The sequence below is a fragment of the Saimiri boliviensis genome, chromosome 8 (genome assembly GCF_048565385.1).
Source record: "Saimiri boliviensis isolate mSaiBol1 chromosome 8, mSaiBol1.pri, whole genome shotgun sequence".
In the NCBI taxonomy this organism is placed as follows: domain Eukaryota; kingdom Metazoa; phylum Chordata; class Mammalia; order Primates; family Cebidae; genus Saimiri; species Saimiri boliviensis.
The window spans coordinates 4,697,354-4,721,552 of NC_133456.1; the positions used below are offsets into that span (position 1 = coordinate 4,697,354).

A 24,199-nucleotide genomic window follows, 5' to 3' on the forward strand; every position below is an offset into this window, starting at 1 on the left:
GCATTTCATCAACAGCTTTATTCTTTATTTTTTTCTCAATACGGAATCTTGCTCTGTTGCCCAGGCTAGAGTGCAATGGCATGATCTTGGCTCACTGCAACCTCCATCTCCTGGGTTCAAGCAATTCTCCTGCCTCAGCCTCCCGAATAGCTGGGATCACAGGCACACACCACCACGCCCAGTTAATTTTTTGTATTTTTAGTAGAGATGGGGTCTCAAACTCCTGAACTCATGATCCGCCCACGTCAGCTTCCCAAAGTGCTGGGATTACAGTTGTGAGCCACCACGCCTGGCCTTTCAACAGCTTATTTTAAGGCGATTTTATCTGTTTAATCCTCAGCTTTGTTCCAAAGAGGGGAAGGTGGTGATAGTTTCTTGCCCACTGATGTGTGCCAGACAGAGTGCCAGGCACAAGTGCAGAGGTAAATCAGATGACAGCTACCTCTCACCACGAGGGGTGGCTGAAAGTGTGACTGGACTATAGGCAATCCTGGGATTGGCAGGTGAGACCAGGTGTTGTATTGAGGGAGGGCTTCCCCAGCTCATCTTCTGGTCACCTCCACAGGTGAGCTCTACTGCGGCCTGGAGGAAACTGTGATCCATAGAGGGCATGTGGCGCCTGGTCCCCTCATTTTAGCTCAGCTTCCAGGACAGAGAGGCCCACTTCCTGGAGCTTCACAGCTATTCTGAAGGGTTGGGATAAAAAGAGGAGATGGAGGCCAGGTGTGGTGGCTTACGCCTGTAATCCCAGCACTTTGGGAGGCTGAGGTGGGTTGATCACCTGAGGTCAGGAGTTCGAGACCAGCCTGGCCAACATGGTGAAACCTCATTTCTACTAAAAATACAAAAAATTAGCCGCATGTGGTGGCAGGCATCTGTAATCCCAGCTGCTCAGGAGGCTGAGGCAGGATAATTGCTTGAACCCGGGAAGTGGAGGTTGCAGTGAGCTGAGACCACACCATTGCATTCCAGCCTGGGCAACAAGAGTGAAACTCCATCCCCCCCCCCCAAAAAAAAAAAAAGGCGATGAGAGAAAGAATCAGCGGGAAAGACCAGAATGTGGAGAATGTTGCCAAATGCCAATTTACTACCTTAATTTCCTGACTAGATTTGACTGTTTGGTGTCTGTGGCTCTCCTCCCACTCACACACGTGCTGGTGGCCTCCCTAGAAGGGAAATAGGAGGGTCCTGAGGTCCCTGGTCCTGAGGGATGTCATTCTAAGCATGTTTTAGACTGGATGCTTAAGCTTTTTCCTTCTTGTGCCCTCCACACCCCTTCAGAAAAGTTTGCGCTCTCTCTGAACCCTGCAGCATGTTTTCAGAGGCGGTTAGTAGTCAGATTCTGTGGTGAGCTGTGGATGGGAGGGAATTCAATAGTGGGTGGGTGTGGAGATAGAAAGGGAGCAGGAGTGTGACTGTCTTCCCTGTTGTACAATCATATGGTGATGTGAATAAAACCAAGGGAGAAACAGTTTCCTCTCACCCATGCTCTCCTTGAGGTTCTCTCTCTGATGTAAGCTCTAAGTACTGCTCCTTTTACTGGAGTTCAATTCCTGACTAAAGACAGAGTACTAATGGGCTGGGCGCGGTGGCTTATGCCTGTAAGCCTAGAACTTTGGGAGGCCGAGGCAGGCCGATTACCTGAGGTTGGAAGTTCAACACCAGCTTGGTCAACATGGTGAAACCCCATCTCTACTAAAAATACAAAAAATTAGCCAGGCACGATGGTTCCTGCCTGTAATCCCAGCACTTTGGGAGGCTGAGACAGGTGGATCACCTGAGATCAGGAGTTTGAGACCAGCCTGGCCAACATAGTGAAACCCCTTCTCTACAAAAAATACAAAAAATTAGCTGGCTATGGTGGTAGGCGCCTGTAATCCCAGCTACTAGGGAGGCTGAGGCAGGAGAATCACTTGAACCCGGGAGGCAAAGGTTGCAGTGAGCTGAGATTGCGCCATTGCACTCCAGCCTGGGCAACAAGAGCAAAACTCCATCTTAAAAATTATATATACAAAAAATTAGCTGGGTGCCTAGATCTTGATTTCTAAATAGTATTCTCCAATAAAAGAAACCAAAAACCCTTATAGCTACTCTGGAAACTGAGACAGGAGGCAAAGGTTGTGGCGAGTCGCGATCTCACCACTACCCTCCGGCCTAGGCTATAGAGTGAGACTTCCTCTCAAAAAAAAAAAAAAGAAAAAAGAAAAACAGAAAAAAGAAAAGAAAGAGTACAAATGGCCAACAAATGCATGGGAACATGGTCTACCTCATTCGCAATGAGAGAAGCCAATTAAGATGGCAATAATACAATAATGAGCAGTTTTAGACAATTTTAAATGTGCATAATCAGCAATTCTGATTCTAGAAATGTATAAAAAATCATTGAATCAATGTGTCAAGATAAATGTGTTAGGGTATTTTTGAATCACTGATTCGAACAGACGTTTCTTAGTATCGAGTTGCTTAATAAGTTATAAAGCATATATAGGCTGAAATGTCACACAGATTAAGGATTTGGTCGCCTATTTGTTTCCTCCCTGTTTCACCAAAACCCATGTGGTCCTGGCCGCATCACAGCCTCTGGCACTCCTGGCTATCATGGCCAAAAGCTGGACATCCCTGCTGTGGGGAGTGCAAACAACCCAGGAATGGGTACCAAGAATGTAGGGGAGGGTGGGGAGGCACTGAACCAGCAGCTTCCCAAAAGGAGTGATGTGCTTCCTGAGGTCTATTCATAGAAGGCTACTCCAGAACAGTCTTCTGTGGATCCTGGCTGTTCTGGTGTCTGAAGAGGGTATGGTACACCTCACCGGATCTGGCTGAATTCCTGAATTCCAGGCAATGAGGTTAAAAAAAGAAAAAAGGAAAAAAATATTCTCCCCAGCATCTGAGATGGATGCTGCTGTTTGGGGAAGCCAGCACCCATTCTCCCTTTCCCTGGCAACAATGTCAGTGTTCCCTTGGGCAACCACTGTTTCACGCTTCCAGCCCCTGAAGTTCAGGTGAGGCTGGCGCTACTCCTTGGTTCTAGACCTCACTACTTCCAAGTCAATCCCCGGGACTTCTGCTAGCATTACCATGACTTCCTCCACTGAAGCCCTCCAAGGAGATGTGGGCAGGGTGGTGGAGCCACAAGCGAAAGTGCAGGAATCCTGTGTTAGCAGTGGCCGAGCTTAGGCCAGGCGAGACGAGGAGAGGGAGGGGATTCTGGACCCTGGAAGGAGAGTCATATAGAGGAGCCTACCCTGTTGAATGGATGGAGATGACAATTCCCGAGGTTTCTTGAGGCAAAAAGACCAAGATAAGGCTGGGACTGAGGGGAGATTCATGCAGCAGGAGCCAGGTGGTAAAGACAGAGGGGAAGAAAAGACTAGTACGGATTTTATTCTAAATGGCCTTTGCATAAAAGCCACCACAAAATAGTTTTATTTATTTATTTTATTTTTATTAATCTTCCTCTGAACACAGAACACATAATTTTATTGTTTTTTGTTGTTAGTGGTGGTTTTTTTTTTGTTTTTTTTTTTTTTTTTCTCTTTAGAGACAGGGTCTTATTCTGTCCCTCAGGCTTCAGTGCAGTGGCAGGATTGTAGCTCACTGCTGCCTCTAACTCCTGGACTCAGGCAATCCTCTAGGCATGGGCCAGCACACCCAGCCTAGAGTTTTGTTTGTTTCTTTGTTTTCTAAGTTATTTATTTAAGCCATCTCCTGCCACAAGCAAAGGGATGGAAGATCAGCATGCCAGTCATCATTTGACACAGGTAAAGAAGGTGAGCCTAAGGTCCCATGTACTTTTTCTGGTTCGTGTGCAGAGTAATGGTCCAAACCAGTGCTGTGCTCCCCGGTGCCCGGGTAGTGGTCCAGATTCTCTTTATTCATCTTCGTAGCCGGTTGGAAGTGGATTCACACGAGGGCTATGGAACAGAGTATGGTTACTATCGCCCCAGGGAGACGGCTTGGTCCTGATGTGGAGATGGGGGTAGGGGATGAATTTGGGTCTCTTGTGCTCTCCATGGTGTGACTTCAGGAACACATTCGACATGCTGACTGCCACCCCGGGGAGCATGACGAAGAAGGTGAGGGCCTTCCACATGCTAGCCTTTCCCTATCCGCCATGGTGCCACTGGGCATAAACCACCCCAGCTGTGGGCAAGACTGACCCAGCAGCCAAGAAATCCCTGAAGCCACAGCTGCCACCATTTTCACCCTGGACCCCAGCCTAGAGTTTTAATTAGAAAAAGTCAGTAGTCTGATTCGTGTTTTTGGAGGATCACTTTGGATGGAGAAATGTATTGGATATGGGGACAAAGTCAGAAGTAGAAAAAGCCCTTAGGAAGAGGAGATAGTGTTCTTGAGGAAGGGGGCAGTGGAGAGGGACAAAGTTGGCAAGAGTTAGGTGCTAAGATACAAGGCAAAGGTCCAGGAGTGCGGTGAAAAGCTGGATAGCTTGGGCTACTCCACTTCACTGAGCCTCAGTTTCCTCTTCCATAAAAATAATATCCACTTCATGAGGGTAGGTTAGACAAGGGTAGTAGCTGAGAGTGTTGTTTTTAGTCAGATCTGGATTTGGATCTCGGGTCTGGGAGGTGACAGCTGTGTGACCTTATGAGAGACTGTTAATGATAGCCTTTGTTATGTTTCAACCAACAGAACTCTCCCCACACTAGGATACTTATTCTAGCTTCCATGGGGGTTGCGGGGGGGGGGTGGGAAGCACCATGGAGACAGCAAGGCTTTTGTCCAAAGTCCTACTAGCAAATGTGGAGCCAGGATTTCTCTGTCGCGTTCCCCTAACTTTTCTGCGTCTAAAACTGGGATAACAATAATACTGACACTTACCTGTGTGGTTGGGAGTACACAGAAACGGGTCTGGCACATAGCAGGTACTTATTAAATTATTAAAATTATTATTATAATATTCTTTGTGTTTTCCTGAGTTTTTACATGGAGTGAGCATCATTTGGACAAATCCTTTGGATTAAAAAAAATATCTACTAAGCGAGGGGGAAAAAACTGCGGCCGCCGCAGTCTCAGCAGGGGCTTGGGGCGTGACCAGGGGGCGTGGTCTACGAGGGCAGGGCCACGACTGGAGGGCTGGGCTGTGGGGGCGGGGCCAGGGCAAGACAACTGAGGATTGGGGCGGGGCCCGGGTTGGCGACGCATGCCCAGTGAGGCCCTCTTGGCCGCCGCCGCCGGGGCCACCGCCCACTCGGGGCTGGCCAGCGGCGGGCGGCCGGGGCACAGAGAAAGGCCGGGCCGGGCGAGTGCACGGCCATGGCCCCGTGGCTGCAGCTCTGCTCCGTCTTCTTCACAGTCAACGCCTGCCTCAACGGCTCGCAACTGGCTGTGGCCGCTGGCGGGTCGGGCCGCGCGCGGGGCGCCGACACCTGTGGCTGGAGGGTAAGGCGAGGGCGGCGGGTGTCTTGCTGTCGCCAGCTCGCGGGGGACGCGGCGCGCACAGGTGCTCGCGGGGAGGCGAGCCCGCGCCAGCCTGTCTGCTCTCCGCGGCTTTCGCGGCGGGCCGGGGTCCCACTCCTCCCGCGCATCTTCCTGCTTTGCTTTCCCTCCCGGGGCGCGCGTCCTCCGGCCCCCGCCGGGATGAAAGCGTCTGCCGGACCCCGGCTTTGTGTTGCTAATGAGGTGCGGCTGCCGGCCGGGGTCCCTTTCTGAGGGCAGGCGTGAGGGGCGGCGGGGACGGGGCAGGGCGCCCCACCCTTTGTTCTTCACCCGGGACCTCCTTAGCCCCAGGGCTGCGTGTCCCGGGCTGGCATCCCCCGAGCCAACCGGACGGGGGAGCGCGCTTTGGAGAGGGAAGGGGGTCTTCTCCCGGACTTCCAGTCCACAGCTCTGCCAAGGCCCGGGCGGCGGGAGCGGGGACCTGGAGCGCCGGGGAGGGATGCGCCGCGCTCTTCTGGTAGCTTTGTTCCTCCTCGCCTGGGGCCGTCACCCCACTCCTAGCCCTCCTCAGACTCCGGGACCTCCTGAGAAACTTTGCCTCCCGGTTCAGTCCTTCGTCTTGTGAAGGTCTCGCGGCAGTTGCCTTCCTTCCCCTCTTCGAGTTGCGGATATTTTTCCGCCAGGGGTCACCTGAGTGTCACCTGGATCAGGTGCCCAAGACGAGACTGGAGAGGCGCCCACACTTTGGCCATGTGCGTGGAGCCGTCCCTCTGGAACCAGGCGCTCCTTTGACACTGTCTCGGGCGTGTGCGCGGGTCATTGCCATCCCCTTCCCGGCTCCTTACCTGGGCTTCTGGAGATTCCATCCGTCTGCCCCGAGCTTCCCACAGAGGCCAGCATGGGCCCGGGGTTAGGGTACTCACGGCCTTAAACCTTGTGAAGAAAACGCAGGCTTTGCACTCAGGCAGCGGTGACATGATCTTGGCTCTGCTCCTGGGGAGCCATGAGCCTCAATTTCTTCATGTGATAAACGGGATGAAATGAGAGTTTCCTTAGTATTGCTGGGCTGAAGGATAGGTATGGAGTGGTTTGCTTAGGCCAACGTTGACTCACCCCACTTCTGGGTGGCTCCAAACAGCCTCAGCACGGTCAAAACCTAGAACAACAACGCGCTTAGGGACCAGGTTGGTGCCTCCAAGCTCACTTGCCCCACAGTCCGAGAAATGTGGTGCAGAAAACCAGGTGTGAGCCAGGCAGCTGGGCTGTCTTCAGACTGAATAGCTAAGCTGTGGAGACAGCCCCTGTCCCCCCTGCCTCACACCCCACGCCCTTGGACTCTGTATTTCCTTCCCAGTTGAGTAAAGCATCACATTTTCTTACTCTTCCATTTTCGTAAAACATCACTGCTCTTGTTTTATTGTTTCTAAACAGTTTTAGTAGCTAGCAAGTTTCCTCAAGGCTGTCTTGTGTGGACTTACAGATCCTACCAGAATTTTGGATTTAGACTTCTGCTGGCTTTTGAGTGACTACAGTAGCATCATAGGCGTTTTATTCTGAGTGTTCGCGTGACGGCACAGGTAAAGCAGTCCAATTTGCTGTTTTGCTGCAGTTGCCAAGGTGGCTTCATAGCCAGTGTACAAAACTCGTGAAGTTTTAATGCTGTGGGGTATGATAGTGCCCCAACAGAGCCAGGCTGATGCTTTTATTCTACCTGTGGGAGTGTGTTCTCCTGCACCCTCACAGAATGATGGCTCTGTCCCAGTCATCTAACACTCATGCTGACCTTTTTCCCCACCACAACCTCTAGCTGGGGGTAACTCTCTCAACTGCTCCTGCCTTGGCCCCACCAATGCTTTCCTTGGGTCATCTTTATTCCCTTCCTGTATGATCGTAGAGGCCCCTGGGCCATGTTCCAGATTCCAGGCTCATTCAGGCTGATACATGGTTCCTTCTCCTGGATTTGTTGCTTGGTGCATTTCATGGACCCAGTTTACTCACATGCTTTGCATTCCCATCCTTTTCAGCCTCACCCTCTGCCCCTTGAACCCTGCTCCTAACTCAGGATGGATGCCCTCTGTGCTTCGAAGGCATGCTTTTCCCACCTCCTAGGATGCCTTTTCATCCCTGAGAATTCCTTGCCTAGCTTAAGACTCAGTTCAGGTGGTGCCCCTCAGGGCACTACTGAATGCCATGCCCTTTGCTTTGCCTTCTCATGCAGGACCTTGCACTGTGGCCTCACCAGACCACATTTTCAGCATTTGTTCACTTTTGTGTCTTCAGACTAGTTTCTTTAGACAGGCACTGAACCTCATCTTGGTGGTCTCAGAGCCCTGTAAATCTTGGCTGAACCAAATTAGACCTTGCTGCCTTCCTGCTAAATGCTGTATTTCCTGATAGATTTTAAGAAGTAGAGGCAAAGATCAGAGCCTCAAGTTCCGTTGTCTTTGCAGCAGGCCTTTGCACATGCTGTTCCTGCCTATGTTCCTTCACTTTACACCTCCGCACCTTCCCTAGCATCACTTCTGCAGAAAACTCTCCTTGTTCACACCTCCCTGGGGCATGTCTTCCAGAAGCCGCTCTGTCAAGGAGTCAGCCAAAAAGTACTGGTACACAGTGACTAGAGTATTTGATTCATGTTTGGGTCGCCTACCAAATGATAGGTACTCAGTCCATAGAGGTTGGCTTCAGTTCTAAGGTTGCTTGCAGTTGGGCTATAGGAACATAGAAGAATAAGGGTCGACTATATGTGATGCAAATCAGAGGAGGCTTCCTGTGGATCTGGGTCATACTCAGAACCTGAGAGAGGCAGCAAGGTGCAGTACCAAGCCCTGAGAGACCAGATTTGGGTGCTGGAGCCGAGCTGAGCAAAAGATCCCCTTGATCTCCAGGGAACATTTGTTCCAGGAACCCTTGCCCCTGCAGGAATGTGTATTTTCACAGGACTTGCAAGGTGACTGCAGCCAGCCAACCCTCTGCAGCCCTGTTAACAGACCCTTCGGGGGCTGCTCCCAGAGGAGTCAGGAGCTGGTCTGGTTTAAGTGGTCAGGTTTCACAACCTCCCTATTATTAGTTGGACAATTAAAAGGCTGATACCATCTTGAACACAGGTCAGTGTTTTAGAAATGAGTCGTGGGCACACTTCCTCAACTACTTAAAAAAAATTCTTTTAGGGTCTTTGCCAGATAAGATTGCTCCTTGAGTAATAAATACTGTGTTCCCAAAGAAGCAATAACTTGTAAAACCTCCAGAGGGACCCGCATCTTCATTTACACTGGCTCTTGTCTTGCTTTTAGAGAGTGGAATGGTTTTGTTACTGGAAGCAAGTTTTGTTCATAACTTTGTGTCAGTCACTTGTATTGAAGTTCTGCTGCCCCTGGTCTTGCTGGTCTAGAAGCTTATTTATGGAACAAGAAGTTAGGAATCTACTCCCACAGGGTTTTTCTTTAGTGTCTTTTCCTGCAGTAGGGGAGGAGGGGACATTTCTTGCCTTCTTACAAATGGGGTACACCTTCTATGGTCTGTTATCCCTGAAACACAATTCCTACTGCCGCTGCAAAAAAAAAAAAAAAAAAAACAACACCACTCCTTCAGGAATTTGGGAAGCCAGGATGCTGGCATCCTGGCTTCTTTACAGTGAAGCGCAAGTTTCCCATTTAAGGCAAACACTTCATCTCAAAAGGTAGGAAGGAATAGGGTGGTACTTGGAAAAGAGAAGTTCCAGCTGGTTAAAATTTAGGTTCCTGATAAAAGTCCAATCCAAGAATTATCCTTGGCTGTGGGCCCAGGCATGTTTATTTGATTCCGAATTGGATGCATTTTCATTCACTTGCAGCTCATGGCTCCCAAGCCCACATCTGGTCTGCCTATCCTATGGCCATGTCATCCATGTTACAGATGCTCTTGTGCCTGTTACAGAATTCTTGGTTAAAAAATTACTCAGTCCTGGTTGATACATTTTTTAGAGAGACGTTTTTATAAGCAGTGCAAAGCTTTCTTCCAGCCTCTTTTGCCTAGTTATTGGGAACTCTCCTGGCCCATGTCCATCTTTCTTGAGCAGCCCTCTCTTCTCTCCCCACCCCGACCCATCCATCCAACCCCAAGCCCCTGCAGTGCCTGGGGCATTCTGCTGGTTATTAACTTGGACATACAGCTTGGTGACCAGGAGACCAGCAGCTACTTTCTCTCCAAGACACCCAGGGCTTTCCAGTATCAGAATTGCCTTAAGACCTTGTTAAAATGCAGATTGAAAGCTAATGGGATCAGAGTGGGAATGTGGAGCCCAGGAATTGGCATTTTAACAAGTTCCTCTGAAGAAACTTAGGCTATATACAAGGATGAGAGACCTATTGTTTTAGGGGACAGGGCTTCCACAGTCTGGAGAAGGGGAGAAGACACATTCTAAACATTTAAAATCAGAGTTTGGCTTTAAATTATGTCCCTGGACTTAGAGAGGAATGTAGAGACTTTCTCAGAGCCCTGACCAATGAAAGGGGTCAGGCTTGCTGGGGAGTGTGAGGACAGTGGGGTGAGGAGGAGCTGGTTTGGGTGGGTGCCTCTGGCCTGGGGCGGATGAGGAGGCCTGGAGTCGACTTGACACTTCCCCTGGGTTCCTCCCTAGAACTGCTGGGTTTGTCTGAAAACAGTCTGAGGAAGGAGTAGCATAGGATCCAAATCAGATTCTCGAAGTTCAAATCTTACAACTTCCCGACAAAGGAAAGAACTGCTAATGCTTTTTAAGTATTTTTCATGCTTCATTTGGCCTAAAACATGTTTTTTTCTTTTTTCCTTTTTTCTTCTTTAAAGCTTTCAAGGCTTTTTCCTCCTCTGTCCCTGATCTTTTTATATACTATGCCCCAGCAGATGTCTGCTCCTGCTGGGTCTATCCCATCAACAATTTTATTGTCCTTCTTCATTCCCCACTGCCTCTTTTTTTTTTTTTTTCTTTCTTTTTTTGAGACGGAGTTTCGCTCTGCACCCAGGCTAGAGTGTATTGGCGCAGTCTCAGCTCACTGCACTCTCCACCTCCTGGGTTCAAGTAATTCTCCTGCCTCAGCCTCTTCAGTAGTTGGGATTACAGGCATCCCAGCTAATTTTTGTATTTTTAGTAGAGACAGGGTTTCACCATGTTGGCTAGGCTGGTGTTGAGCTCCTGATCTTAGATGATCTGCCCACTTTAGCCTCCCAAAGTTCTGGGATTACAGGTGTGAGCCACTGTGCTTGGCCCCCAACTCCCTCTTGAGCCTGCTTATGATGGGTGGGTTTTTAGGCTTCTAGAAACTTGAACCTCCACCCTGGATTTGTAAGAATGTGGGGTGAGAGAGGGCTCAGGTATCTCCTGGAGCTTGACAGGTTGAGAGGTGCAGTGGCCTTAGAGCAGACCTCTCTTCTGCCGCCTGCCCTGGCAGCCAGACCTTTTCCATTTCCCATCTACTCCCTAAATTTGGAGAGCTCTTGCCCTGAGTAAGCTAGGGGGCTGTCTGTGTGGGAGCCACAGGCCCCATCTCCAGCCAGCCAGACTTGCCCCGCCAGTGGGAGGCATTGTCCTCCTGGGCAGTGTTTGTCTTGGCTGCTTGGATATTCTGAATGGGCCTGACACACGATTAGGTGACTGATGGCCCCTGAAACACATTGTCTCCTCCGGGGCCCACAGCCTTTGAAGCTTGTCCCGGTGGGAAGTAAAGAGACTATTTGCTCTATTAAAATGCCTTGGTATTTCCTCTGTTTAACCACAGGCCACTTCCCCTCTGCCACTCTAAACCCGGCAGGGCCACCGGCTGATTGAAAAGACACAAGCCCTCGAGTGATCACATCCTATTGAAACAGATAGTTTTACTGCAGATTAAAGCTAGGGGCCAGTCTTGAAGAAACAAATCCAAGGGAGATTTTTGAGATGGCTCCTTATCTCGCTCAAATTTAGTCTGTTGAACAGAATTTACACTCAAAGTCCTGAATGCATAAATGTAGATATGTCCTTTTTTTAAAAAAAAGAAGAGATACCTACATTGTAAATTAAGTCAGTGTGTGTTTAATCTACATATGGCAGGTTAAAGCAATCGAATCAACAATTTCTCATTGTGTGAGTTGGAAACCCTTTGGTGTCTCAGAAGGGCATGATGTCTGTTCAAAGAAAACCACACTCGGCTTTTTTCTCTATTTGCAGATTCTGTCTGTTCAGTTATATGCTGAACAAGTAAGAAAGAAGTCTGTAGCTTAAATAATACCAAGAATATCTCTGGGGAGACTCCTTCATGCTTTCCCAGACAAGATATTAAAAGAAGGAATAATTAATAACAAACACCAGGTAGGAAACTAAAAATTGAACAATTAGAAATATTACCTACATAACAAAGACTCCATCTGTACCCTGTTTTTGTGAAGTGGCCTAAAAAAGGAATAACTATTTTCTAATAGAGACTGTTACATTAATGTTGACAACTCCATTGTTCAAAGTATCCGAGATAAAAATGGATTCCCTTTTCTTTGGTTCCTTGTTTGGAAATGTTGGGGGAAGGTGGATGTAGCTAATTAAGGCTACAACATTTAAAGTGGGGACTTAATAGATACCAGCTGTCCTCAGCAAATCACTGGGTGGACAACAAAATAAAGAAGTGATGTGAACACACATGTAATTCTCTTCTGAAACGGAAGTGGGCCCATAAATTTTCTGATTTAATAATGTAAATGAAAACTACCTCTACTGTGCTTATTTAAGAAGCATTTGTTTTATAGTAAAATGAATGCTAAAATGTCTTATTTGCATATGGCTGGTACCTTAAGACTTGAAAGGCCAGTAGATGGCAAGTATTATTGGAAGCTTAGTAAATTGTAATTTTATTGTAGCTTTCTTCATTCCAAACCTGATCTAATAGACATTAATCATGAGGCTTTTCATTAAAACTACTGCATGGTAGGGAAGCGTGCTTGAACGTACCAGAAAAGCCATATAAAATTCAAGTATCAACTTTGAAAAGGGAATGGGAATTGGTAGTATTAATTAAAATGTTTGGATGGATATTTACATTTCACACATTAAATGAATACTTCATATGAATCCTTTTGAAATTATGAGGGATTAGGCCTTAAATCCGACTTTTTTTTTCAGATGTAAAAAGTACTTCATTCTCTTCAAAACTAGGAGTTTTTCCAAGTGTTCTGTTTTGTCAGTTTTGTAGATCTTTTCCCCCCATGGAATAGTAACCCTTTAAAAAATGCTGGCAGTGTCCCCAGACTTCTGTGCTAGGATGGACTGTTTTACTTGAGAGTGGGAGGGTTAATGGGATAAAGGGAGGGCTTCCTTGGAATGAAGAGGTGTGTTTTCCTGAGATAGGCCATATGGTTTAGAAACCCTTTCCCTGTGATTTTATTCTGTCCAGGTGATTTCTGGTTTCTCCTCTCCTGAAACGGCCCCCTTTTATCTGAGGAAAATGCAGTGCAGTACAGACCAAATGTAGCAGCAGTCTGCCTGAGCATGGTCCCTCCTGAGTGACAGTTTATGGCCCCTTCCTCTGGAGTGTGCTCATTTGCTCTGGGTGGAGCACAGGCACTCACACGGTTAGGATTTATTGCAACTGCTCAGTATCTGAAGCTCAAAAAGATTTATTTAGAGTGAAGAGGCAGGAGACAATTTGTTGTTGTTGTTGTTTTTTGAGCAGCTACCCTGTGTTAAGTTGTGGGACCAGGCCCACAGTGGCTGCCCATCTGGGCCAGGAGCAAGACAAAGGAGTAGGACCCTGGACAACAGGGAAATTCAGGAAAGATTCCGGGCCACAGTACCAAGCACTACCCGTCCTCTTTCCACACTTCCCTACTCATTCCAGAGAAACTTGAACCGGCTTCTCTGCTCTTCATCCTAGAACTGCCCTGTGAAAAGCAGTTTGTTGACAAGCAAGTGCCTGAGGACCTGCTTGAGGACCACCTTAGAACTCTGGCTTTATAGCCCATGTCTCATTTGGTTCCCAGTAACTCTGGCTTCTTGCTCTGCCTCAGTTTCCCCTGCTTTGGAGGAGGCTCCCTTTTCTCTGTGAGGCTTCTCCCTACCACTCCCTAGCTTTCCCATGTGCCACATAGCCTGGCTCATTCCATCATCCCTCCAGATTTTGTGAGAATGCGTCTAGCCATGTTTGCAGTGATGTGTTGAGAACAAATTTGATGTGTTTATAAAGAAGAAATTGAATTTGAGTGGCTCATGGGAGCTTAGGTGAAGAAGACAGGTCTTACCACAGGGATTCGAACAGGGCCTGACCAGTGAGTGGACCTGGGTGCTAAGGGGACAGTTTAGGCAGAAAATAAGATGTGGGCAAAGCTGGAGGAGGGGGCTCATTGTTTGGGGGGCAGTAAGGTTGAAGACGTAGGTACTAGATAACAGGGCACCTTAAAGTTTGCCTGTGTGTGTTCTGTCAGGAGTGGTGAAGCTTGGAAGATTTCTCCAGTAGGTGAACGGTTTGATAAGAGGGACACTCAGTGGCCGTTCATTCACTGACTATATATTGGTGCATTCTGTATGTTAGGTCTGATTTCTAGAGCTTAGATTTCATTTTATTTCCAGAAACAGGGTCTCTGTCACCCAGGCTGGAGTGCAGCAGTGGCATGATCATAGTTTATTGCAGTCTTAAACTCCTGGGCTCAGGCAATTCTCCTACCTTAGCCTCCCGAGTAGCTGGGACCACAGGCATGTGCCACCAAGCCTGGCTAAATTTTTAGAGATGAGGTCTCATTGTGTTGCCCAGGCTGGTCTTGAGTTCCTGGCCTCAAGTGATCTGCCCACCTGGGATTACAGACATGAGCCACCATGCCTGGCCAGAGCTTAGATTTTAGTAGGGGAGACAAATAGGATAATGAAGTATCAGACCTGACCACATTGTTTAAAATAGCAACTTGCTGCTCACTCTGTCCTCTTTTCTTCACTTTTTCTCTGCAGAACTTTTCACCATGGGACACATATAGTATTTTCTCTCTCCATCCTTCTTCCCCAATGCAGTGTCAGCTCCATGCAGGAAGGACCTTTACCTGTTTTGTTCCCTTCTGCATCAGGAGAACAGTGCCTGGCACATAGTAGGTTCTGCATTATGTTTCTTAAATGACTAAGCGCTCTATGGGAAATTAAAATGAGGTGATAAGAGCAATGGGTATTTGCAAGTAGATGCTCTCCAATGGCCTCTCTGAGGAGATGACATGTCAGTCTAACAATTGTAATAAAAATTTCCTCTGGGCAGGGAGTGGTGGCTCATGTCTGTAATCCCAGCACTTTGGGAGGCCAAGGCATACAGTTCTCCTGAGGTCAGGAGTTTGAGACCAGCCTGGCCAACATGGCAAAACCTTGTCTCTGCTAAAAGTACAAAAATTAGCCAGGTGTGATGATGCGCACCTGTAATCCTAGCTACTCAGGAGGCTGAGGTGGGAGCATCACTCGAACCCAGGAGGTGGAGGTTGCAGTGAGCCAAGATTGCAGGATTGCACTCCACCCTGGGAGACACAGCAAGACTCCATCTCAAAAAAAAAAATTTCCTCTGAAATTGTTTTCTTAACATTGGCTAATCATATGGTGGTTAGTGCTGAAAGTAGCATTAAAAAAATATGCTTGATGTATTCATTCACACCACAGTTATTGGCACTCCTGCCAGAGGCCACATACTGATTAGAGGCTGGCCTTTGAGCTGTGTTCCCACTCATGACAGAGGAAGAGTGTGGGCTGTGTGCGAGCCACACCTGGCCGAGTGTCTGTTGCTTGAGGGGGTTGTTTGGACTGTCCATGTTTGCCCTGCACTGTGGATGAGAAAAATGTAAAAAGTTACTGCTAAGCACTAACTAAGCATCCTGGTTTTGGACTTTCCGAAACAATGTGAACGAAACAAATCTCACTCCCTGGCAGCGACCCTCAGTTTGTATGAAACTTTTGTCTTTTTAACAGAGGTGCAGGTCTCATTTTTGTTTGCTTCGTTCCCCTCTAGTGGTGAATACATTTCATTTTCTGAGGCCACATGAAGGTCTGTCCATAATCAGAGGTGCTCTTTGCCTTCTTTCCGGGGCTGTGGATTTGCCAGCCAGCTGTGGAAATGAGTTTTTGCCTGGCTTTGATTTTCATGCCTTGCCTCCCTGTGGGAGGAACTAGATATTTCTGATCTTACCTCTGCTCATATTCAGATCCAGCCAAGCAATCAGTGACTTCCCAGGCTTTTTTGTGGGAGACTGTGGGAAAAGTCCTGGTTGGCTGGCTATGAATTAATGAAATCTTTAGAAGGCTTCACTAAAGATAGCTCCTGCGGCTTACAAAAAAAAATGGCATTGCCTTTTTAATTTGAGAAGGAGGTCATGGAGTTTTACCAAAATTAAGCAGAAAAAATGTAACATCTGGTTGTGTTGGTAGAAGACTGCTTCAGGGCCTCTGGAGCTATGAGTTCCCAGTGCCGACTTGCCCAAGGTGGCTGTCACTGGCCCCTATAGTGCTGCTCTGGACAGGCCGCCTCTCATTGTTCTCTTCCCTGGGTTTTGAAGTCATTGAGAGACAAATTCTACCTCCCACATCTTTTCAATTGAGCACATTTCCCATCTACTGAGCTTTCTTCCTTTTACTTAAAGGGTCACACATTTAAAAAAGTACAGTTTTCGAGTTGGTCAAGGCTAGTGTAGTCATTGCTTTTATCTCATTAAAAAAGGATAGGGGTTGATAATGGAGGAGAATTTGGGCAGCAGGCCCAGTGGATTTTAAAGAGTTCTAAAAAGTTTTTAAATTAGTAGGAATTCTGGTTAGAGGAGAGACTCAAAAATTGCTGGAGAATAGTTTTAGGGAAAGGTATGCAGGAGATTTTTTTTGTTTTTCAGACCGTCTTGCTCTGTTGCCAGGCTGGAGTGCAGTGGTACGATCTCGGCTCACTGCAACCTCTGCCTCCCAGGTTCAAGCGATTCTCATGCCTCAGCATCCTGAGTAGCTGGGACTACAGGCGCATGCCACCACACCTGGCTAATTTTTGTATTTTTAGTAGAGATGGGGTTTCACTGTGTTGGCCAAGATGATCTCGATCTCTTGACCTCGTGATCCACCTGCCTCGGCCTCCCAAAGTGCTGGGATCACAGGCGTGAGCTACCACGCCTGGCCGGCATACAGGAGATTTTAAATGGATCTATGACATATATATATATATATATACTTTTTTTTTTTTTTTTTGAGACAAGGTCTCTATGACCCAGGCTGGAATGCAGTCATGTAATTATAGCTCATTGCAGCCTTGAACTCCTAGGCTCTAGCAATCTTCCTGCCTCAGTCTCCTGCATAGTTGGGACCACAGGTGTGTGCCACCAAGTTTGGCTATTTTTTTTAACATTTTCTTTAAGATAGAGCCTCAATGTGTAGCTTAGGCTAGTCTAGAACTCTTGGCCTCAAGCAATCCTCCTGCCTTGGCCTTCTAAAGTGCTGGAATTACAGACATGAGCCACCACACTCTGCCTAGGGCATACATTTTCTGAAACTATATAGGAAGTTATTGCCATCCCAACCCCCCAAGCAGGCAGCCAGTCACCTGTACAAAGTGCAGGTATATATGATGTATAAAATGTATATATAAATGTATATAGTATATAACATGTACATATATAATGTATAATAAACAGTCACCGGGGCCAGGCGTGGTGGCTCACGCCTATAATCCCACCACTTTGGGAGGCTGAGGAGGGCAGATCACCTAAGGTCAGGAGTTCGAGACCAGCCTGACCTACATGGAGAAACCCTGTCTCTACTAAAAATACAAAAGTTAGCATGGTGGCACATGCGTGTAATCACAGCTACTCAGGAGGCTTAGGCAGGAGAATTGCTTAAACCTGGGAGATGGAGGTTTCAGTGAGCCAAGATTGAGCCATTGCACTCCAGCCTGGGCAACAAGAGCTAAACTCTGTCTCAAAAAAGAAAAAAAAACAAAAAAACAAAAACCAGTCACCTGTATATTAGAGTCTCTTACAGCCCCAGGTGGGGCTTCCCCATTACTGTGCTCTTTCTCCCATCCTTTGTATTCTGAAAATTTTCAAACCTGTAGAAGAATTGAAATAACAGTAAAAGGAACACCCATTTCCCCTTTGTCTAGAGTTACCAGTTTGTAACATTTTGCTACACTTACCTCAGTTGTCCTTTTAATGTCATTGATAATTTCTTTCTCCATCACATTCTGTGGGGCAGACAAGAGTCACTCATTGCTTTTTAATGTCCTGTCTCTTTAGCCTCCTTTAATACAGAACAGTTTCTCCACCTATTTTTTGGTCCTTTATAGCCTACATTTTCTGAAGAGTCAAGGCCACTTGTGTACACAATTTGAATTTTTGATTGTTTCCTCATGAATAGGGTCAAATGAAATATTTTGGCAGGATCCCTCTAAAGCTGATACTGTGACTTAGTTGTATTTTAGATATCAACTGGTAACAAATGTGGATGCAGTTTTAACAACAGGAAAAATTTGTTTTTTCCGTGTGAAATTGTTGTGTTTATAGATCTGTGCTAATGGTAGTACCCAGTTTGGTCTTGTGTTACTTGTCTTTTTGAAAATGCTGTGTTTTACATTAAGGCTTCCCTTTTACTTTATTGAGAGTCTAAGGAAAGTGCAGGTTTTTGCTATCCTGTAATGAACTCTTTCCTTAGACTATTTGAAATCAACCACGCTCTCTCAAAATTAGGAGTGCTGTTTCTCAAGAATGCTCAAGGCTTTTGCTATTCACATGGGCTTGTGTAGTTGTAGGTGTCTCCCTCGGAGACTGGGAGTGGGTTCCTATTAAAGACCCCTATTTGGCCAGGACAGGTTTACGGTTGATTGCTTCTTCACACCAAAATTCAGCCATTTCTTTTTTTTATGCTAAGAAAACATTGAACTTTTTTTCTAGAAAAGGCTACTTCACTCAAAACATATCCTCCAAGTCAGTTTCTAGCCTTTTAGTTCTGTGAGTCTATGTTACCTACATTATTTTATTAGAGTCCCTTACAGACAGTTTCATTAGTTTAACTTGAATTATTATCTTCTACCTAATTACATGGCTTTTCTTTCTTCCATTTTACTCCACTCCAGATTTAAGGGCCAAGACATGTAAAGTTAATATTGGTCATTTTTCAAAGTTAAGTTAAAATGTCAAAAAGCGACAAGTTGTTATTCTTACAGGGTACCAGGGAAACAGCAGAGACAAAACCTCCATCTTTTATTCATAAGTCCGGAGAGACTACGAGGGTGCAGGCAGGCCTGTGTGCCCGGCGTTTGTTCAGCTTTCAGGACTGGGCCTCCTCCCCTGCTGGCCATGAAATGTCGTGCCGAGATGTAATAGTGGGACATTCAGCATCCAGAGAATGGTCCGCAGAGGTTCAGCTTTGCTTTTCATTTTCTTTTCTGGCATCGAGTCTGCAGTCCCCTCTGTGGCCTGACAGTGAAAGGCCAGAAAGCAGCGATTTAGATGCTGGCAGGAATGGTGTGCAGCCTCTGCCCAGCGGGCCGGAGCTCCTGGGCTGGAATGCACGCTGGACACAAAGGTTGGGTGAGGGTATGCTTTGGTGGGGGGCAGAGGGGCAGGAGGGCAGCTTGCCTTTGCTTGGTCTCGTTTGCTCTGGTCACAGCCAAGAGAGTTCTCCTTTCTATGTCTGTGCGACCTTTAGTTTTGTAGAAGAGGGAGTGCAAGGTGCTTTTGATTTCAGAAATCACTCAGGGTTAACCATTTTTGTGTAGAGGAAGGCACTGGGGGCAGAGTGCTGAGGCTGCGCAGCTCCCAGGCTCTGATATTTCCTTTGGATGTAGAAAACGTAGGCAGCATTTGCTAAACAAGCCTAGACTTTGATTTAGAGCAGTGGTTTTTGATTGGGGGTAATTTGGGAAATTTCTTTCTATTTTTTTTTTTTTCTTTTGGAGACAGGGTCTCTTATCACCCAGGCTGGAGTGAAGTGGTATGATCACAGCTTACTGCAGCCTTAACCTTGACTTGGGGAATTTCTGGAGACATATTTGGTTGTCGCAATGGGGGTAGGTTGCTACTGGCATTCAGTGGGAAGGGCTAAGGGATGCTGTAAAACATCTTGAAATGCACAAGTCAGCTCTCCGTGACAAAGAATGACCTGGCCCAAAATGTGAATAGTGCTGAGATTGAGAAACCCTGATTTAGGGGTCCCATCTTAGTATTTTGATTTCTCAGCCCTCTTAGCCTTATAACACTTTCAACTTCCTTTCTTTTTAACAGAAGCTGCTGGTTCTATAAATCTGTACTCAGGATGAATTTCCATGAAACTCTCCAAGACATATGATTAAACTATTGTGGTGCTCCTTGAAGATAATGCCCTGAATGCAACTACTATTTTAAATGCAAAAGAATTTTTTTTTTGTCATAATTTGATCAAAGTAGCATAACTTGTGCCTCTGTTTTTGTTACTCACTGATGGTCTGTGGATAACATTACATTTTTTCAGCATGAAACCCAACACTTCAAATCCCTAAAGCAGTCTCAAATTTATGGTTAATAAAAGCATTTATTGTACTGGATGTCATCTGTTATATCACTCTGGGGCTAGAAACTGGCAAGCAGTGGACAGGAAATATTTTCATTTCAAATCGCTTCAGTCTTATGGTCTAGGGGCAAAAGTGTCTGATTTCAGGAAAGCCGCAGTGAATAGCATAGTAATGAATGCATTTTTAGTTGATTAAGCAGGCATTCTCTCCCTTTCAAACAATCTTCCCTCTTTGGCTTGGAGGGACTAAATAAACATGTGATATTAAATGATAGCATTTCTTTCATTTGTTGGCCGTGCCTTTTCTTTGATCATCTTAAACTTTTCAGTGTTTTCCAGGAATCCTCAGCAGAGGAGGAGCTAGCCAGAGGAGAATGACTAAACTCAAGTTTTGGCCCCCTTCATAATTGTTTACTTTCTGAGCAGAGGGAAGCTTTTCTGAGAAGATGCTGACTCTTCTGAATTCCGCCTTAAAAATGGAATTTGGTACCTCTCCCTTGGGATCATGAATTTAGGAGGAAAAAATATTTTGAGTTTTTGTTTGTTTTTAAAAAGTCTGCAATTTTATTGTAATTTGAGTCGCAATCTCCCACATCCATCAAGTAAATAGGGTGAGGAGAGTTCCATCCAGAGGAAATCTGGTGTTGCGATGACATATCCAGGACAGTGTACCTTGCGTCCTGGCTACCCAGTGCCTTTCAATGTGTTATCTAAGTCATCACTTCCCAGCAAGCCTCAGAGGTAGACGATTATTTCTGATGTGGTTCCCTTTTTTTCCAGATGAGGATTCCATGGCACAAAGAGCAAGGAAGGGATTAAGATGAGAGTCCATGTTGACTCAGAGAGGCCTCTCCCCACCAGAAACCCGAGCTTCAGAGTTCTTACCCTGCCGGTGCCCCCAGCAGTTGGGCTTGCCCTGCCTTCCAAGCACCCTGTCTCAGATGGATGGCTGCCATGTGCAACAAAGCGACTAATGGGGGGTGGAAAGACAGCGAGACTAGACAGCACTTTGCAGATAATTAAATTAAACTCAGATTAGGCAATTACCCCAAAGATTCCCAAACCTGGCTGAATACCAGCATCACCTGAGGAGCATTCTTGGAGTGGTGGAGGGAGATTCCGGGCCTCACCCCAGACCTGCTTAAGTGGGATTTCCAGGGGAAGGCCAGGAATCTGAGTTTTTAAAAAAGTTGCCAGATTAGAGATTGCCAGGGTTTTTGGAGGGATGAAGGGAGTGCTTGACTACAAAGGGACAGTACAAGGGAATTTTTGGGGATGATGGGACTGTTCTGTATGCTGATTATAGTGGTGGATACATACATTTATATGCATATAACTTTTGGACCCGTACACCAAAAACTGTCAGTTTTACTGTGTGTAAATAAATTTTTTTTAAAAATGCTGCCTAGATGAAACTGAGTTATCTAGGTGTCAGTTGAGGTAACCTGTGGTGCTTGGTGACAGTTGAGAAGAGCTGCCCAGCTGTGTGAGAGTGTCACCTGTTATTGCAGAGACAGGCAATGGGCAAATGCTGAACTCTTTAGCCTGGTGCTATCCAACAGAACCATCAACCACTTTTGGCTACTGAGTACCTGAAAGTGGCTAGCAGAATTAAGGAACTGAATTTTTAATTTTACTTAAATTAATTCCTGGCCAGGCGCAGTGGCTCACACCTGTTGTCCTAGCACTTTGGGAGGCCAACGCGGGTGGATCATCTGAGGTCAGGGGTTCAAGACCAGCCTGACCAACATGGTGAAACCCTTTCTCTACTAAAAATACAAAAACTAGCAGGGCATGGTGGTGGGCACCTGTAATCGCAACTACCTGGGAGGCTGAGGCAGGAGAATTGCTTGAACCTGGGAGGCGGAGGTTGCAGTGAACCGAGATTGTGCCATTGCACTCCAGCCTGGGTGACAGAGCGAGACTCCATTTCAAAAAAAATAAAAAAAAATAGCCGGGCATGGTGGCGCATGTCTGTAATCCCAGCTACTTGGGAGGCTGAGGCAGGAGAATTGCTTGAACCTGGGAGGTTGTAGTGAACTGAGATTGCGCCATTGCACTCCAGCCTGGGGGACAAGAGCGAAACTCCATCTAAAAAAAAAAGGCAGATTCCATCACTCAGCCTCCCAAAGTGCTAGGACAACAGGTGTGAGCCACTGTGCCTGGCCAGGAATCTGCTTTTTCTTCTGCAAAGATAGCACCATCTTTGGCCCGCTTCTTTCCCCAGCTGTACAACCTAGTTCATTTAAAAAGGTGCAGAGGTTAGTTGAGATGCTCTTGAATTATGCTCCCATTCCTCTGCAGTGATAGGATATACAGGAAACCGTCAGAGGGGCCAGGTGAGCCCAGAGGAGAGAGGTGAGGATGTGTATGGGCTTCACTAGGCCCACCTGCCTTCTTAGACAGAGGGTGATGAAGAACCTGCGTGGGCATATTATATTCCTTTTTGGGGAAGGAGAGCATGTAAAAAAGGCAATTAGGCGTAAACTTCCTGCTTTATGCTTTGAGCACATGACCTCCATCTTGGCTTGTGTTCAGGCGCTCTTAAACCCACCTCCTCTACCCCCACTGATTTATGTTATCTTAGTGTTACTTTTCCAAATGTGTCATAAAAGAATGAGATTCAGGGAGTGTGGACTTTTATTAGTACAAACCAAATGGTGGCAGAAAGAATGTTCCAATTTGTAAACATGTGTTCTTAAATAAATTTGCTAAATGAATAACAAAAGATTTCATGAGCTAGGTTTTGTTAATCTGATTTGAAAATAGGACTGACTTGAAAGCTTAAAAGGTGGCTTTAAAATTAGTGGGTCTTCTTTTCTTTTTTCTTTCTTTCTTTTTTTTTTTTTGAGACAGAGTTTCGCTCTTGTTACCCAGGCTGGAGTGCAATGGCACGATCTCGGCTCACCGCAACCTCCACCTCCTGGGTTCAGGCAATTCTCCTGCCTCAGCCTTCTGAGTAACTGGGATTACAGGCACACGCCACCATGCCCAGCTAATTTTTTTGTATTTTTAGTAGAGACGGGGTTTCACCATGTTGACCAGGATGGTCTCGATCTCTTGACCTCGTGATCCACCCGCCTCGGCCTCCCAAAGTGCTGGGATTACAGGCTTGAGCCACCGCGCCCGGCCTCTTTTTTTTTTTTTTTTTGAGTTTTGCTCCGTCGCCCAGGCTGGAGTGGAGTGGTGCAATCTCGGCTTACTGCAACCTCCGCCTCCCAGATTCAAGCGATTCTCCTGCCTCAGCCTCCCGAGTAGCTGGGATTACAGGTGGCACTGCCACCACACCTGGTTAATTTTTGTATTTTTAGTAGAGACAGGGTTTTTCCATGTTGGTCACACTGGTCTCAAACTCCTGACATTGTGGTCCACCTGCCTTGGCCTCCCAAAGTGCTGGGATTACAGGTGTAAGCCACTGCCCCCTGCCTTTTTTATTTTGTATATGAAAACTTGACTTCTAGGCCAGGTGCAGTGGCTCACGCCTGTAATCCCAGCACTTTGGGAGGCCAAGGCAGGCAGATCACCAGGTCAGAAGTTTGAGACCAGCCTGGCCAACATGGCGAAACCCTGTCTCTACTAAAAAAATACAAAAATTAGCTGGGTGTGGTGGTGCATGCCTGTAATCTTAGCTACTTGGGAGGCTGAAGCAGGAGAATCACTTGAACCTGGGAGGCGGAGGTTGCAGTAAACCATTATCACACCACTGTACTCTAGCCTGGGCGACAGAGCGAGACTCCGTCTCAAATTAAAAAAAAAAAAAAAAAAAGAAAACTTGATTTTTTTTAGATCAGGAAGAGGACATTCTGGATCATAGCATCTCTAAGGAGAGTTTTCTTGTGTTGCCTTTACAAATTGGTTACTTCAACCTTATAAGAAAAATGAAGCGCCGGGCGCGGTGGCTCAAGCCTGTAATCCCAGCACTTTGGGAGGCCAAGGTGGGTGGATCACGAGGTCGAGAGATCGAGACCATCCTTGTCAACATGGTGAAACTCCGTCTCTACTAAAAATACAAAAAATTAGCTGGGCATGGTGGCACGTGCCTGTAATCCGAGCTACTCAGGAAGCTGAGGCAGGAGAATTGCCTGAACGCACGAGGCGGAGGTTGCAGTGAGCCGAGATTGCGCCATTGCACTCCAGCCTGGGTAACGAGAGCAAAAACTCCGTCTCAAAAAAAAAAAAAGAAAAATGAAGCTTACTAAATATTACGCTCCCATTACCTACCGATTCTTCCACCCTTAAACACACAAACAGATCTTGTTGCACAGCTGCTTTCATTACTATATTTATTTATTTATGGTTATTTTTAACTTAATGTTTGTTTTCCAAAGGTATTTTCATGTATTGATG

The 24,199-nt window shown here is 46.6% G+C and overlaps 1 protein-coding gene and 1 pseudogene across 2 annotated transcripts in view; one reads left to right on the forward strand and one right to left on the reverse strand.

Annotated features, from left to right (window-relative positions):
• Positions 1 to 3,838: 3,838 nt before the first annotated feature.
• Positions 3,839 to 5,276, reverse strand: LOC101035611 (cytochrome c oxidase subunit 6A1, mitochondrial pseudogene; annotated as a pseudogene).
• IL17RD (interleukin 17 receptor D) overlaps positions 5,181 to 24,199 on the forward strand; it is an 80,284-nt gene continuing 61,265 nt past the window's right edge. For both annotated transcript variants that reach the window (XM_003936536.3, XM_074403624.1), the window contains exon 1: positions 5,181 to 5,400. In XM_003936536.3, coding sequence (XP_003936585.1) covers positions 5,275 to 5,400 — 126 coding nt within the window. In that variant the 5' untranslated portion in view covers positions 5,181 to 5,274. The remainder of the gene's footprint in view (positions 5,401 to 24,199) is intronic.